At 41.0% G+C, this 18143-nt stretch overlaps 1 protein-coding gene across 7 annotated transcripts in view; it reads right to left on the minus strand.

The window, feature by feature from the left end:
* LOC310902604 (VPS10 domain-containing receptor SorCS1-like) overlaps nucleotides 1-18143 on the minus strand; it is a 292328-nt gene that overhangs the window by 249921 nt on the left and 24264 nt on the right. The window contains exon 3 of one of the 7 annotated variants that reach the window (XM_083844430.1): nucleotides 2093-2142. The exons of the other annotated variants lie outside the window; for them this stretch is intronic. Coding sequence (XP_083700556.1) covers nucleotides 2093-2142 — 50 coding nt within the window. The remainder of the gene's footprint in view (nucleotides 1-2092; nucleotides 2143-18143) is intronic. 7 annotated transcript variants of the gene reach the window in all.

Below are 18143 nucleotides of genomic sequence, written 5' to 3' on the forward strand. Positions count from 1 at the left end.
CTCCCACTGTACAGACTGCTCCTATTTTGTTGCCATGGCTTCCTTTTAGATGACTCCAGCAACTCACCTGCAGCAAGCTGAAGTCCCATCTCAGACAGGAAAAGTGCACATATTGCAGACAGCCTCTCCAGATGCCTTGTCACATTCAGTAGGTGATATTTATAGGCCAATTTTCTCAGCAGTTGCTTTGTTGGTAACATTTTGTGAGGTAGGTTGTACTTTCCAGGTAGAAAAAGCACACACAAGTGCTGCTGTACCGCCGTATTACATGATTTGGATACAAGACTTGCAAGACAGCTGAAATAGTAACCTCTGCTCCTCAGCTCTTCCATAGATTTGAGCTGTTAATGCTTCACATGCATGAACAGAATCAAAAATTAAGTCTGAATCTACCAGAGCCAAGCCAGCTCCACATCAACAGAGATGGGATTTGTAGCAGTTTAGTATCAACAATTTGAGGGCTTAGTCTGAATGAGCAAGGTTTTCATCTGGAACCACTGGAACTCAAGGGGACATGACAGATTTTCAAACCAAACCCCAGATCCTAGCTCTTCAGAACAGAGATGGTCTGCACACCTATTAAATTAGCATGCCTATCCAGGCAAAAGCAGAGATGCCATCTTTCCTATCCTGTCCCACAACAGTAACATGGCACAGTAAATAAGAACCTGCTCTGTTCCTAAACAGCTTTTCACTGGGAGTCTCTACATCCTTCATGGCCCTTTGCCATAGATAGGAACTCAGGTACAGACAGACAGCTCATCCCACACCATCAGACATGCCAAACTGTAACCCAGGTCCTGGGGCACTACAGTAAAGCTCCATCCAGTTAGAGCCACTGAGAAGAAAACATAACAGCTGTTTGGGAGGGATGAGGGCTGGTGCACTTCTTCCACCACTCAGAGCTGCACCACAGGCATTGCCCTTGCTGGCCTTGACTTTCTCACAAATTACCTCCTTTTCTTTATTAGCACATTGCTGAATAATTAGGGATTTGCTTTCTAATTTAACTGGCTGAGATCTTAATTCTTTCGTACACTGCATCCAGAAGTGCCCTATAACGTATTTCCACTAGATGCATAAGCTCTTCAGAAGTATTTCCCTATGCCAGACCCCACACTTCACCCACTAGATAGGTGCATGAAGTGCTGGGCCACACAGTAACCAGGAGCCCACAAACAGCTTCTGGAAAACATAGGGGCACTCAAAGGGCACCGAGCTCCCTGCTGACACCCAGCACAGCAGCACACACAAGTATGAAAGCATGTTGGGGATGCAGTGCAGCTCCAGACCAGCCTCTGCATGACATTTTCTTCTCCAGTACATGGTACAGGACACCATGCCTGCAAGCAGACCCGAGCAGCTAAACCTGTACCAAACCACACCAATTCTGCCAGCCTGGGCAATCTTTTTTCCGCAGAGTATTTCTTAGAACAGAAGTACCAAAAAATGTCTGCTTCCCACTTTTGGAAGTCCACTGTCTTTTAAAGTAATGACCCTTGATTAAGATGACAGAATATGAGAATTTACCTTGTGGGAAAAATTAGTTCATCTAGAGAGAACTAGATGGGGAGCTGTCACAGGCAGAGATCTCACCTCTCCCGGTTTGCTTTCCTGGGCAGTGAAAACATGCGGCTCTTCTGAGAAAAAGGCTCAAAGCAATCTCATTGGCAGCACAAAGAGTAGATTAAGCACAATGGCCAAATCAGCTGCAAATAACCTGCCTCACCCCAGAGTGCTAACTGGGGCTACATCTCCCCAGCTCAGATGCTCATTTCTGAAGGTGGATTCCAGCAGTTACATTAACACCACCACACAATGTAAAGGCTATTGAATTTAGAGAAAAATTCCCAGGTGGACATGTAGATGCACAGCTCTGAGCACAACAGAGACCTCTTCTGAGGCTTCTGGTCATTTCTCTGACAAATAGCACTGCCAATTAGAACTATTCCTACTCTGAATAAAACAGAATTCAAACACAACATGGTTTCTGCTGCTTCCAGGACAGAGACATTGCAAGCAAGTCAGAAGAGAAAGCTTTCTGCCAACAAGATACTCAGTTCATATGCAAGAGAAAAAAATTTCAACTCATCTTTCCATCCTTAGTGGGCAATCTGGTGCTCTCCCATCCAGCTGTCCAGCCTGCAAAGCCAAAAGAAAGCTCAGCCCTAAGACAGAAAAGGGTTTTGATAACCAATTGCAAAGTGCTTCTACCAAGTAACAGCTTCAGTCTTAAGTGGCTTGAAACATTTTTCATGTGCAGCTTCAATCCAGGAAATTAATCAAAACAGCACAAACAAAAAGATTCAGCTTTTGAACGGCAATACATATCTATGCAGGCAATCCACATAATTCTTGCTGTTTAATTCCCTAGAGACACAACTGCATATATTACACAAAGCTTAGATATTAAACGTCTGTTTCCAAGCAATGAATTGCTGCCATAAACATCCCTGGATCCATTTTTAGAAATACTACAAATAGCCCATCTCTGTCTTGTTTTGCTGTCATGTCTCTGGCATTTTGTGAGCATCTTGATGCTTTCTCTTACCTCTCCCCTCACCTAGGGCATCACTCAGTATTCCTTAGGACTGACAGCCAGGGCCACGTTCCCATTCCTCGTTGACTTTGTCCACATTCTCTCTCAGCTCATTTCCCTTTATGCCCTTCCTGGCTTTACCTACATCCACAGTTACTTTGCAAGAATAAATCACCTCTGTCTGTCTGCTAGCTACAACTCTGGGTCCTTCTTTCAAGTCCTGAACACTTCTTCACAATAAAAACCTATGCAAATCTACACTGTGATTCTGATGTTTCTGAAGTGCTCATTAGCACAGTGCCCAGATACTAAGCAGTTAATAAAGAGCTGTTCTAACCTTCCTCACATGAGCATCTTGAGCATCCTTAAATCAAATTCCTTTCCAGTTTGTGATTGACTGCTCTTCAAATATTTAAAGAAAGTTATTAACTACTACAGCTGGTTGGGAATTTTGTCAGAATAATTTGCAGGTGGAAACACTCCTAACAAAGTGAGTTTTCCATAGATCACTTTCAAATCCTCTTCCCTCCTCTATTTTCTGAATCTAAATGGGATTTTCTACCGGGGGAAAAAAAAGTCAAATTGATATCTGCCTAGTGAAGCTGACAAGTGGCATTCAGGCAGACTGATGGAAGTAGGGAGCCTCAGTTTCTTTCTCAGCTATACAACCTTCTTTAGACACGCTCATTGCCTTCTGTGGAAACAGCCCTGCCTCTGTCTCTGGCAGCTAGGTCAGAAGGCTCCTCTCAGCTCCACTCTTGAATCTACAGGCAGCTTGAGAAGGAGGGAATGAACCTTCTAAGTAACCAGAAAGAACTACATTTCTTTCCCCCATTTTTTAACCTTTCAAACTTTTTTACATGTTACTAATTATTTTAATATTAATGAGAGAAATGCCAGCCAGTTCTTCCAGCCACTGATCCCTAGCCATCCCTATATTGGATGCATTTAGATTTTTAATACTATATGCACACACAAGCCATTTGTCAGGAATTCTTGGTAATCACAATCTGTACTAGTTTGTAGGGAGCTTTTAGAGTCAGAGGCCATTAGCAGCCACATCAGAATATTAAACTGTTATTATGCTGTTTTCTGTAATCTCCCATGTGAGAAAGCTTCGTCTTCTCAGTAAAAATACTTTCCTGTTCTATACTTTTGACCAAGATGATTTTCTAAATGAAAGTGTTGACACTACATATTCATAACAGAGTATATGTAAATAGGAAAAAAGCTGAGCAGGTACAAACCAGTTATAAGCAACTCAGCCAGTAAAAGCATTATTAACCACATCATTCTTTCAAGCAATGAACTCCTCAGACCTGCAAAGAATTTAAGCAGACTTAAAGTAGCCCCATTCAATCAGTGGGATTCCACAAATATGCATCTCTTTTCCTGACTCAAAACCTGTACTCTAACTATCCCAAAAGAATTTTAAATCTTTTTTTTTTTTTTCCAGACCTGTAAAACCTTCTTTATCCCAGTAGTGTTTCTTCCATCTCTTCTCTTTCAAGCTGCAATTACTTGTTGAGCAAAGGTTAGCAGAATTTATCTGGCTTGGTAAAAGAATCAGATTTCCATCAGCGATGCACAACCGCTGGATAAGAGCACAGAAGCAGTTTAACAGTGAGGATCAGCAGTACAGGAAGCTGGCAGGGTTTAGGGGGAGAAAAAAATGAAAGAATGAAAAGCACGGCATATAAATTCAGCTGGAAAAGGGAAAACAAACAAATATTGGAAACAAGTTAGGTCAACAAGGCTGAGTGATCTCACATGGATTACACATAAGAAAGGGCAAGACACCCTTCTACTCTGTCAGTAAACAGCTACTTTGGCTTTCAATTAACTGCTTATTCACAGCTCACTTTCGCTGCAGCTGCAAGCCCAAAAGCCAGACTCTGCATCTGCAGGGTAATTCCTGCACCAGCGGATTCCTCCACCAGTAAGTGATGTTACTCTACATTTACACCCCACGGCCAGTTCAGTCCCAGGGAAGCGTAGATCAGAGGGGTTTCTCACTGCCCTTCACCAAGAGTGTGACTGTAATAGGAAAAAGCGTAAGCTTGTGACCTGAATCAGTAGCAAAGTTAACCACAGCAGGAATACATTTGCATTCACGTGGAGGACACCAGATATGGTCCCCATTTTAAGCCCTCTCTTCAGCCACTCCTTTGCAGGGAGTGATTCCCCAGCTGCTCTTGTAAACTGGGAATGCATTTGTCATCCTAATTTAAAGACAGATGTCTTTTTATTGTATGTTTTGTTTGTATTATATGTATTGGTTTTAAATGTATATCTGCATTTCTCCAGCTTGTTTGTGGAAGTCCTATAAACCAGTGTGTACAGAAACTGGAACAGCTGAAAATCCTACCAAGTCCTTCCCATCCAGGCAGCCTGTCAGCAGAAAGGAGTTACATCAAGGGGAGCTGCAGCAGAGCTATCAGCATAAGAGACCTAGGATCACCTAACAGGTTTTGACAGGCTCTCCTCAGCCTTAAACACTGACAAAAGTCAGTAAACCACACTTTCTCTGCAGGAGTGTGTCTGGATACAAAGAGAACGATCAAAGTGAAGAAATGGATGTGGGTATCCTTAGAACAGTCTTACACTGGAGCATCAAGACATCCAAGTGATTTAGGAGCCCTGACCCCAACACCTCTTTCTAAGTCCCCAAGCCAGATATACTTGCACCACAGCGCCTTCTGGTAAGGCCTCAACTCCTCCATCACTTCTGGGCAATCGGTCAGATCTATCACGCTCTGGTTTCCAAAGCAAGGCTTTTGCAAGCTGCCCTGTGAATTTGCAAGCGAACGTATCTGCACGCCTTCCCTCCTGCTACACCGCTTGAACCATCTGGCAGACCTGGACCAAGTTCTACAGCAGCAGTAACAAAAAAAATCAAAAAAAAAACAGGCAGTTGGGTAGAAAAGAGACACCCAGGAAACATCCCCTGGGAGTACCCTTTCTACAAGGAAAGCCAAACTTGCCTCTTATTGAGCACCTGTGAGCCCTGAAGAGAGAATTAGAAGGAACAAAAACCCTCATGAAGCATTGGCTCGGGGGAAAGTTTCAATCAGAGCTGGCAACAAGCCACACAAAGCAGCCATTGGAAACCAAGCTCCATTACTTCCACTGAACACAGAGCTACTTTTTAAAAGTATCTCTTACCTGAAATCTCAGGAATTTAATTAAGTAAATTGCCCTCAGAGGCAGGTAAGTATCATGATGCTTATGTAACAGATGGCTTGCACTGAGCAGTTAATTGCATTACCCATGACCATACAGGAGCAGTGGCATGGGAACCCAGGAGTCCTGCCTTTCTGGTCTTCCCCCCCATCCCCCAATTAAGGCACTCAGTTTGTTTCACACTTGCAGGTCTTCACAGCAGTCCTGCAGCACAAAACCCAGCTTTCCCCATCTGCACAGGCAGCCAGTCAGCACACTGCCATGAAGCTGCTGAGTCTTGGACCTCTCTTGCTGTTTTGGCTCAAGCAGCCTGAGGACTCCTGTGTCTCACAGCAAGTTTGCTCAGCTGTCCTGCTGCTCTGGTTTTGCATGAAGGACCATGGCCACATCTAGGCTAGGCTTCACGGAAGGATGCCAGAGCAGCTGTAGACACTGGGCACTCAGCAGCACACCCACCTCTGACTAAAGCCAGCATCTGGCATACGAGCTTCAGCCATCCAGGTGCACAGGCACTGGAAAGCAACCTCTCTGGCCAGCCTATCTGACTTGCTATGTATGTGGGAAGAGTCTAGGCTTGGACACTGTCCCAAAACTTAGAGCAGATGGAGTTCCTCCTGCAGATGTCCAGGAAGTGGTAGCAAAAGCTAGTCCATCTTTCAATCAGATGATAATAAGAACTTATTTTTATCTATTCATTGCTAAATCACGTCTTTGCTTTCAGTTTCCAGTCCCACAATTTTTTGTCTTGAGCTCCAGAGCACCCAAATCTGAGATGTACCTGAAGTCAGAGCTTCCCAGCTGCTAGAGGTAGGCAAATAGCACCTTTGACAACAAAAATTAAAAGATAAGAACCGAAAAAAAACAACACCCACAGATCCACTCCTAACCTTACGTCTCCCAGTGCTATAGAAGATGTAAAGTGTTAGTCACACAACTTGCCTCTCCTTGCAACTGGAAATCTGGACTACGCACAGCTAGAAGAAGATATCAGATCTGTCTTGCACAGAAAATTTTCAATCCCCACAAGGAAAAGAAGACAATTCCAGCTATGAAACCTATTTTTCATTAGAACAGTACTGTTGGTAACATCATCATTATGGTTAAATAATAGTTTTAAGGAAGAAGGCAGCATGGTATACAAATAGCTAAGGCATGAAAGCATAAAGGAAGGAAAGGGTCAGGGTAAAGATTAAGTACAGGAGTATGACAATGATAAAAGATGAACAGATCAGAAAACATAAGTGAAGAAACATTTTGACTGTTAAACTGCATAAATTTGTCACTAAGAAAATGGAATCATCTATATCAGGACTAGACAAACTATGGGATAACTGACAGTATAGAACAGGCATTTGATGAGCCATTGACATTTGTGCTCTGTGAGGCTACAGTTCCTGCCACTCATCAGAAAAATGAGCTACTGGTTTCGAACTCTGCACACAGATCTCTTCTGGAGATAGACTTGTCCATTAATCCAAAGGTAAAGCGAAGCACATCAGCTTTATTATCTGGTCCCATTACAGCATGTGGGGCTCTTCTGATAGGAAAAGCTAATGCTACAGCAGCATGCGGAAGAACAAGAAAAATCTATCAAGCCCATTGTCAGCCTCGTGTAGTTAATATTTTTATTAGTGTTAATAAAAATAACAAAATAGTAGCCCAGTTGGATAAACCCCTGTTAAAGGAGCCATGGAGGTTTAACACCATGGATGTGAAATTTGTGCAGTCTAATACATTAGTTCAAGTAAGCATGAGGATCACTGGTTTCTCTGCAGCTAATCCTCATCTAGCTCAGACATTCAGAAGCTAATGGGAAGATTGTTTCTTAACCCAAAAAGATAGCATTTTACAACATCTGAGAAAAGAAAGCACATACAGTGTCACTTCCAAGCAGTATCAGTAACACCTGGATGCAAAGGAGAATTTCATATTATGCTGAAGCAAATACTCCATCCCATTAAGTAGGTGTAGTTTAACATATTCAGAGACATCTCCTGGATTATCAAATGCGTTTAAAAAAGAGACATCCTTTTCAAGAGGAGAAAGGGAATGAATAAAAAAACTCCCTAGACTGGAATTGACCCTGAACACAGAACATTTCTTTCAGGGCTATTAAAAGGCTGTTGTTTTTTTATTAAGCTATGCTTGTTCTTCAAACAGCGGCAGGTTACTGAATGCTGAAGAAAACTAATCTTCTGCATCAGAGTGCCTGAAGGCAACCTCATCTCCTGGACATGTGTAACTTGGGCAAGTCCATGAACTATGCTGTGTTTATAATCTGTTTCTTGTAACAAGAGCACAAATTCTTTATAGAGTCTGGGGAGCAGCTTGCTGAGGAGGCCCGTGGGTCCTGGCAGACAGTGAGCAGAACACAAGCCAGCCGCATACCCTGGCAGCAAAAGCTGCCGACATGCATAGGAACTGCAGCCCATCCAGTGACTGAGGGTGATCATTCACTCTGCTCAGCACCTATTAAATACTACACGCAGTTTTGGAACTCCCAGTTCAAGGATAAAGCTGGAGCAAGTTGAGGACGGAGACAGAGGATGGAAAACACCAAGAGGAAAAAACACTGGAGGATGGAAAACATGCAAACTACACCCTACTGCTTGCTTTTTACTCCTCCTCCACTACAAGACCTTGCTTTATTCATTTCTGCCTCTCAGTCCTTCACTGAATGTGAAGGAAAAAAAGCACCAGAAGTTTTCTGCAATTCATGTTGATCAGGAAGAACTGACCTCCTGCAAAGAGCTCAGCTGCTTCCTAGCCAGGAGGCCCACACTCTTTTCTGTCTATTTCATTTTGATAGAGCAAGACTCCCCGGAGTTTTACTAACATATTTATGCACCGGGTGGGTTACCCCAACAGCTGCCAATAAATCTTATTATCCTTCCCCCACAAGTCTTGATAGCACAGAGTGATTGATGTACTAAAACTTGGTATAAACATGGAGATAAACATCTGCCATTCCTTTCCTCCCTTGTCTTTATGGCTCCGGCATTTTAGAAGTGACAACCCATTGTTTCACTTTTAACACAGCTGTTCTAAAGCTGCCTGAATAATAACAGGGGTTATGCAGGAACATTAATCTTTACTTCCTGGGGGAAATAATAGCTTTTACAACTCACCCCCAACACAGCCCCTTGATCTTTAAACCAAAGAGTGCACAGATAGCACTCTTAAAATTGGGGATGATAGATGCCTAACAGCAGCATCTAAAGCACTGGTACCCAACTTCTGGCTCTTGGAAAATGTCACACATGAGACTGAGGCCATGTGAAGCAGTCATGCCTTCACTGGGAGGGAGAAATTCAGACAGTATTACAAATATTTTTACCTGCTGATCAGCAAGGTATGCAGATCACCAGTCCAGAGACATCAAATGAAGTTTTATAACCCACAGAAAACTGTGGCCTCACAAAGCCAGTAGTACAAATAGACAACTCCAGTGAAGCAACTTGCTGGAGATTACCCAGCATGGTCAGCAAACCATGAACCAAACCAGGTGCCCTAATTCCAGTCTTGGTTTCTATCCACAAAAGATCTGTTCCCCCAGTTTACAGACATGTGAAATCCATGAGCAATTGGTCTGCTGGAACAGAAATTACCTGGCAGGGAAAAAAAAAACTGAAGTATGTGATAAGAGCTACTGTTTCAAAGCTGAACACCTGTGCATATTTCCCTCTGCCACTGATTACTTCTAATTACACTGATTACACTAAGCAACTTCAATAGATTCTAAGACTCTGGGCATTGGCAAGGCTGAACATTCCTCCACAGCCACTCCCCCACTGCCACCCATAGCTCATGCTCAGGAAAAGCTGCACATAATACACATGCAGTCCTTTAAAAATCATTTCTCCATTGACAGACTTTGGTCCCCAACATCTGCCAAAGACACCTATATATTAATGGGAATTGAAAGTACGAGAGAACGCATGGTAAGCAATAATGACTGGACTACGAAAAAGGACTAAAAAAGTAAAATATAGTCTGCCAAACAGTCATATGCTGCATTAATCTCTATAAGAGCCAGTAAACCTGAAGAATGGTAAGAAACTCCACAGTGATGCCTACTATATGTTTGTATTCAAATATATTCCAGTTTAAGAAATAAATCTAATTCCAAATGGGAAGGCTACGATGTGGCCTAAAATTGAACCAAGACATCCTGAGTTCTAGCTCTTGGAGACAATCTATCTTCATTCAAAGGACACTAGAAAAAGTGGAAATTAAGTGAAGTATCAATATCACTTTTCCTTCTGATAGTCTGTTTTGTTATTAGTAATGAGTACTGGTCAGAAAACCTACATCCATCTTTCCCAGAAAAGTATAACCAAGATAATCCTCCTATTAAAATGTTTATTGAAACTTCATGATTAAATTTTGATTTGTTTGATTTATAGACTGAGTATTCTTTTGACCTTGTTCATTTAGGAAAAAAGAAAGCTTCTTCATATTTCATTTCATAACATTTAGTGTGGAGAGCACAGAGAAGAAGGAATAGGGATTTGATTTTGCATTTTCTATTTCTTAAACACTTACAGTAGAAAACTTGAAAAAGAGTAGGGGGCAAATATCCAGAAAGAATAACAGTTCAGAGGGTACTTGTGGGGGGCTGTTTTTTTGTTTTAATTCAAAAACAGAAATATCAGTTTTAGCAGTTTATCTCCCTGATTTTATTTTGGCTAAACTGTTTTTCTTCATTTCAGTAAATGATGTAGTGCTGTCAAAAAAAAACATGATTGCAGTAAATGTTATTTTCAATTCCAAAAAGGAAACATTAGCCTTTGAAATAATTAATATGGGAATAAAAATTCCATCCCTTTTTAAATCCCTGGAAAAAAAATAAACCCTCAATTCATCAATTCTACATGGTACAAAGGAAAGCAGATGTCCAGTATGACAGTGTATGACACTGGAGAATGACACAAAGCCAGTGGTAATTTGATGGCTAAATACCATCAGAAATTTGCCTTCCCTTTTACCTTGGTGATAAGTTCAATACCCTAAGGAGGCTAAGGATTGTATTGAAGTATATAGGAGGTCTAAGCACAGAAGTCAATTTGCCTCACTATCAATTTGGCCAAAGTTGAAGGTGTGTTAGCACAGCAGAGGTTGGTGCTGCATCATGGTGAAGTTCATCATTGCTTCTCCTACTTTAGGACCACAAATCCAGTAGGTATTGCTTTAAGCTAAAGCAAACCAGGACTGAAACTTCTAGGAAAGCCAAGAAGTCAGTGCACTGGGTACACCTGAGCTCCAGGTGAATCCAACTCTTCAGCAGTACCTACCAGCGCCTAGTGTCACAGCATATACAACCCAAAGTGTGCAGTTCTACCTTAGTTAGAGAAAGAGCATCCCAATTCCCAGCTTTGTGCTTTTATTACAGTTGCAGATTCCATTATTGCAGTGCAAACACCAGAAACAAACCCCAGGATGGGGAGAGAACATCAGTTCATCTCCCACCACAGCCAGAAGAGATGGCTGTTGGTAAGAAGCCAGAAAATGGTAGTATTACCAAAGCTATCACTCAGCATTGGCTGTAATAAAAAAAGAAGTCATTATAGAAACCCTGAAGAAACGTATTTTAAAAACACCACATAAAAGACTCTCATCCTGAAGTGTTTGTTTCTATTTAGCTGTTTTTCAGTTTTGCTCAGTTCCCGCCACACACTGGAGCAACAGGGAGAAAGCACTTTAACTGTCAGCTCTGATGTGCCACGCTACACTTACACATACAAGAGCCATGGGCATGCACAGCTAGGCTGACAAGCTCAACAGAAACAAACAAGACACCTGAGCTGCTGGTTTTAAGGCACTGGTGGCTTGGGGTCATTTCAGCAAGACCCAATGGGTTTGCTTTGGCATCTAAAATGAAAGCTTGCCAAGTGCATCCTTTCCTAGAGCAATCATCCACAGAATTAGCAGAAAGTTAAACACTTCACTATTCCAGCCCAACACAGGATTTTAATCTATTAGTAGAAAATGAGATGCCTTTATCCATATTATAAGCACACACTCTCCTGCCTATATATATAAAACCTGTTCATTTTATGATCCATACAATAGTTCTGTGATAGAATAGGCTATAATATTTTTTAATGTTAAACTTGTCCACCTGGGAATCTATACAAATCACTGTAATTTTGTTTCACTAATGTTTACCATCAATCTTCTCTTCTCAATAAAATGGGAGCAAAATATTGCCCAAGCCCCTTTCACAGAATTTATTCTTTCTTTTTCTTTCCCTCCCCTTCTCTCCCCCTCTTCATCTGGGCTTCTGTCCAAAGTCCCAATGAGTTGAGAATAGGATGCTCAGAAAGTATTTTATAATTCTTTAATCACCACAACTTGACACACTTTAGTCATTTGGGCCAGAGCATTTTGATATAAGCAGATGCCACATAGAGACAGAATCAGGCCAGCAAGGCAATTAATCATCTCTGCATTTACACACTCAGCAAAACAATACAAAAACAAAGAATGAATAGAGAAAAGGGGAGCAGGGTCACTGTAACCTCACTCTGATGGGCAAATAATTGGCTTAGCTTTGCTTCTGCAATCACAGTGGAAAGGTGTACAGCTCATTTATTAACATACTTGAACAGCCAGCCTCTGGGAACACAAAGCAGTATGTGGGTGGCTCAGCGTCCACCCAGCAGGCTCTGCATTTCAGTAGCAGGCTGCTGTAATTTTCTGGGCTTCTATTCTCCTTGCTTAAGCTCCTTCTTCATGGATAGGGGCTTCATGTCCTAAAATAGTGAGTTTGATACCGCAGCTTTTAAATTGTGTAGTGCCTAAGGCTTGAGAACTATAGTTTTATGCTAGTGTTTCAACAGACTCAAAAGGAGAAGCAACTGTACAGACAAGAGTGCTGTTTTTTCCACAGAATGGCTGTATTTCCCAGAGCATACAAACCCCTACACGCTCCTCTACTTTTTATGTAGATGGGAAATAATTTCACCAGTGGTTTCAGTTTTACAGCTTTTATTAGTGTCCTTCTACATCCTGATGATCTATTTTTCTAAAGAGATGAAAAATATGTACAAGCAGTTTCCATGATAACATGAGAAAGCCGCTGAAAATGCCTTGCAAACATTCTTTAAGTTAAATCCCAGCAAAAGAAGCACTATTCCTCATGTTACACCCTAGTACATCTGGGAAATAGATCTTGTTGCATCCAGGAGTAAACTGAGGCACAGAAAGGGTATATGCACAGAAACTTGGGAATCTGTTGATCCTTTTCCTGCTCAGCCATTCATCTGCGTCATAGTCCTAGAAGCAGAATAAACTCACCAGTAAAGTTTGTGGTTTAGATCTACAAGGCAGGCCTAAACAGAGAGTGAGTCCAGGGGTTATTCTTCCTGATAGCTCATCGGGACCCAAACAAGTTCAATATTTTTGGAATATGTAACCAAGATAGGCTATGAAGTTCAGAAGTCAATTCTCATAATGCCTCTCCTCCACATGGCTACAAATTTCCTCAGCCAAACACTTTCAGAAAATACTTTCCCCAAATGTTATCCTTCCCTTGGCCCCACAAACCATTGACATGCTGACTTATGGGAAGCCAAAAACAAGCCTTGAGAGATCATTCAAAAATCAAGTATTAATGAGGCAGCTTGTGATTTCAGGACACCTGCTCTGATACCCACCAACCTGGAGATTTGCACATACCCCACACTGACCTGTGAAAACTCAAACAGCTGAGGACTTAAGGAAAACTTAGAAATAATTTTTCATGGCTACATATGGCTATTTAGAAAGTTTACTAAGCAACACCAAACTCTTCTTTCACTGCATTCCTCTCTTCCAGCCTCATGGATCAGAGACAACCAGAAAACTGATCTCTGCCCAGCATCATCACTGCACTGGCACTGCCAGCACTCAGTTAAGAATTACTTGTACAGAGCCAAGATCAATAAAGCCATAGTGTGGCAGAGGCAGCTCAGGCACCCTCATAGAGGGCATTACTAGGAGTGATGGGATGAAATTAAGCAGAAGGAAAATTTTGGCTGAATAGCAAAAAGAAATTTGCTTTGCTAATGGGTCAATCAATTAGACTGAGCGCACACCTCAAGGGAAGCATGTGGGGAGCCCTGTCACTAGGATTGCTTAAAACTGGACTGAAAGAGCTCCAGAGGTTGTCACTGCATAAGCAATTCTGCAGTTTGCATTTCAGCATTGCAATTCCCTGTAGCCTGCAGGATCAAATCTGGAGCTGTCCAGCTGACACTATCTGCAGAGGCCTTGATAACCCTTTCATGTCTATAAGAAGTCCACATTCCCAAGGTAACACAGCTGTATTCTCCTTCCCCTTGTATCTAATGCACCTGTTCTCTCAGAATGGCCTTCATCTAGCTGTGTAACAGTCACTGAAAATTAGGCAGTTAATTATCTCAAATCTAGTTATCACCTATCATTGAGAGTAAGCTAATGAAATAAGAATTTATGATAGCAAGTATTTAGGTCACTCAAATAGCTAGACAACAGCTATCCAGAGAGCCTGAGACAGTAATCGTCCATTTTTTTAAAAGCTAAACTTTTACCGACTGAATTACCTTTAGGATCTTAATTTCGTAAAACACTGATTCAATGAGTAGCAATCATCTGACCATGACATAAAAGTTTGTTGCTTATTTACCAAGAGACTACAAAAGGACAGGACTTTTGTTTTTAAGTAGATGTTTGCACTGCCTTCATCACAGTGAAAAATAAAATATTGTGTTGGCAGAACAGCAAATGAGTGTGTAAGATCTAAATATAATTAAGTTATGCGTTAAGGGAAGGTTATTAAATGGACAGATCAGAAACATTTAAGCACTCTCCAACGAATATTATAGGGCTACCTATTTAAAACCAGCAATAAAACAGATCTTGATCCATCAGTGAAGTGGCTATATGCAGCTTTCCCTTGCAGCAGGAAATAGACATTGTTGATTTAAGAGAACTTCACCTGCTGCGTTCGTGTCTTTGCTTATCAGTAATGGGACTTGAACCTTGACCTGTGGGCATGGTGCTCCTAGCAAGAAATTGTTATTGAAGGATGAGGGCAGGAAAGCCAAAAATACCTGTCTTATAATACTGTGGGAACAAGAAAAAAATGCAATGGCTGAGAGCATCAGAGAAACAGGGAGAATTCCCTAATATAGCAGAATAAGTGAGTTAGGAAATAACATCATACTGGATGTCTCACTAGGGTCTACGCATGTTTTCTCCCTAATTTACTTTTAATTTAAAACTCCCTAATTTTAATTGACTGTTTCCTAAGGCATGCTAGGAAGGCCACTAATATAATCAGCAGGAGTCATTACTGATCAAAACCATGCTTGTCCTTAGATAACTTCAGATCTTAAACATGGATACTCTCCAAACACAAGCTTTGCCTTGCAGTTGGTCTTCTAATAAAAATAATTCCCCTTCCTTTTCTTCAAGCTAGAGAGTTACATTTGTTCTTAAAAAAAAAAAGGTCAAATATCTCATTCTCCACCCAAATTTCTCAGACACTCTAGTTTAGATTGACTCAAGGCGTTAGACGTGCCTCTATCTCCTTGGCTGCAAATTGTTTCTTCACTGTTGCCCTTGTCCTATTGATGTGACAGAACCCGCCATGGCCAAGGCACCATTTTGACATTTGAATCTTTGTCTGCTTGCCCCCTTTTAAATGGTTCAATGAATTTATTGAATGTACTTTTAAAAACAAGTCACATTCCCCCAAGCACTGGTTCCAGGCTGCTATAAGTTAAAAACAAGCAGGTTGTCCAGGCATATTTTCACTTTAATGTATAGTTAGAAATCCAAACAAAAAAAAAGTCAAGGTTTTGCGTATTCAAATTTAAAAAAACAATACCTCTCTTTCCCCAATAGATGGTGCTGATAATTTCTTTCAGAAAAAGTACTGATAATTTCTTTCTATTCATAAATAAGGTGGGTTTCTTCTGGGGCTATGCTGCAGTGTGAGATACAGTGGTGAAATAGGGCAGAGAAAGCAAAGAGCATAACCCCAGCAGGAACCCTGGGGATTCCCATTTAAAAAAAAAAGTGAAATTAGAATTCTGGCTTGCCTCAGCTGCACTACTGATGCCTTTTAATTTCATTTCATTAAATGTTACATTCCTGAAAAGTAATATGACTCTTTGCAGCACCTTTTTCTGTACTTGTGTAAGGATGAAAAGTGTTAGGGCTTTGTGGTTAAAAAAAAGTACTGATTTTTCAGAAGGAAAAGCAGCAGCAATGACAGTTTTCATCTTCTGCCACTCCTCTGGAATGAATATAACACTCAAGCTGTAGAAGGAACAGTTGCTTAGTGTTCTGATGTAAATCAGGAGAACAGCATACTTTTCACTGACACGTTGGCATTATTTTCCAAGTTTTTCCAATTGTTTTTCCTCTTCAATTTAATAAACAAGAATATGATTAAATATACCTCAAGGTGTTAAAAATCTACACAAGGGCCTAGGAACTGGATAATAAAGAAATTCATTTTCCTAATTTGTGTAAAATGCAAGACAAAATGTACAAGTAGAAGAAAACTACATTATTGAGAATAATTGAAGTATTAACAACTCTGTTTCAGGAGCTCTTAGGAAAACTATTACCTTGGCTGTGCCCAATTTTTATTTTTAAAGCACATTAAGGCTGTTGCACTGATCACTTCTCACACTAGGCTCAGGCCATTATCTTATGTTCACAGCATAATTTGTCTCAACTTATATTGCCAAGTGGTTGTCTTGCAGCTTTAATACTCCTGCTGTAATTTCTCAGCTACATGTGCTTCAGCAACAAGGGCTAATTCAGTTGTTCCAGATCCTGTGCAGTGCAGAAGCAGATGTTAAGGAAGGATGACAAGGTCAAGTCATTTTTAAGAACTGTATACTTTACTTGGTTGCTCTGGTTTTTGTATTAAGAGAAGGAAGTAATGGGAAGCCCCAGCTGTCAAACAGATGAGGTTTTAATAGCAGAGATGCCAAGGCCTGAAGTGTAATATTTTCCTTCAGGAAAGTGAGAAAGATCCAGGCAAAACACATCCCTATGAAACACGTAGAAACTAGAGGCTGCATTTGTTCATTCAAGTTTTCTCCAGACAAAGCAGGGCTAGTGGCCTTTGGCCAAATCCCTTTGGTGTTGTCCATCCTTACTGAAAATGCACAGGGGATGACAAAAGTCATCCTTCACCTGGTGCCTGTTTAAGAAAAGATATAATCTTGACATATACAGACCCTGGGTCTTCCCTACCCAATAAGAATGTGTTCAGCACTTCGTAGCTCATCCTGGTATTTCTTGGACTGAATGAGGGAAATGAAAAACTAATAAACCATGTAGTATGTTGGAAACGTAAAGGAAAAAATGAAGTCCAGTAGATCCAGACAGTCAGCACACACACCTTGGTATTGCACCACAGGAATTTGTATTTGCAAAGCCCAACTAGCTGTCCTTCAGCAAGTAAGGCTACTTCTTCGTTAAATACACCACAATATCTACATCTAAAGAGAAATATCTGTGGAAGTATTAAGTTCAATAAGCTCCTCTACCTCACATAGAGACAGCTCAGGCTCTAGAATTTATCTAGCCACAACAATCCAAAGGCACAGCTGCATGACAATCTCAACCACTTCTCAAAAACAACACAGTCCCACCTTTTCTTTTGCTCCCAAACCACAAACTTCACCCTTTGTTTGCACAAGCAAGGAAAGACAACAGGTCAAGACGGGGGGGCAATCACATATATGAGCTTTATGGAAATACCCGCTGCAGCAATTAGTCCTTATCTAGTTCAAAGAAATAAAATTAATGCTTCTTGCTGAGCTCTATTCAAGCAGACTGTCATGCTCAGGAAAAAAAAAAATCAAGGGAGTAGAAGCAACATCAAAAATAAGTCTTTGGAAAAAATACATATAAATAGAACAGATGCTTTGCCATTGAGTACTAGATCTTCCTCTCACCACCTTCACATCTTATGGGCAAGGTGTTTTAGTGCACCACAGGTTTTGAAGAGATTTAAATTCAAGGAACCCATGGGAAGCAGGACTAGGATTTAAATGTAGATACTACAAATCAGGAAACTGAGTCACTACAAGGCACAGAAATTTTCTGGGGAACACTCAGGAGCTCTTCAACAAAGCAGATAGTTGAACTGAGATATCCCAAGCATCAGCTTCGACCCACAAACTCATAAACTGTCTTACCTTTCTTCTGCCTAAAAGGCAGCTCTCCCAAAATAAACATGAATATACCTAGGGATGAAATCAGATGCAAAACTCTTGCTGTATGACCAAAACTCAGAAGTATTCTGAAATTAGCATGGGGGAAGGGAAAAATACTCTTGAGCTGCAAATGAATAGAAATCAAGCTAATGTAGAGCATATATTGCTGATTTTCACATGCTTGAGTCTAAGCTCTGATCCACAGAGAAAATGGC

This window comes from Anser anser (assembly GCF_964211835.1).
Source record: "Anser anser genome assembly, chromosome: 7".
Classification (NCBI taxonomy): domain Eukaryota; kingdom Metazoa; phylum Chordata; class Aves; order Anseriformes; family Anatidae; genus Anser; species Anser anser.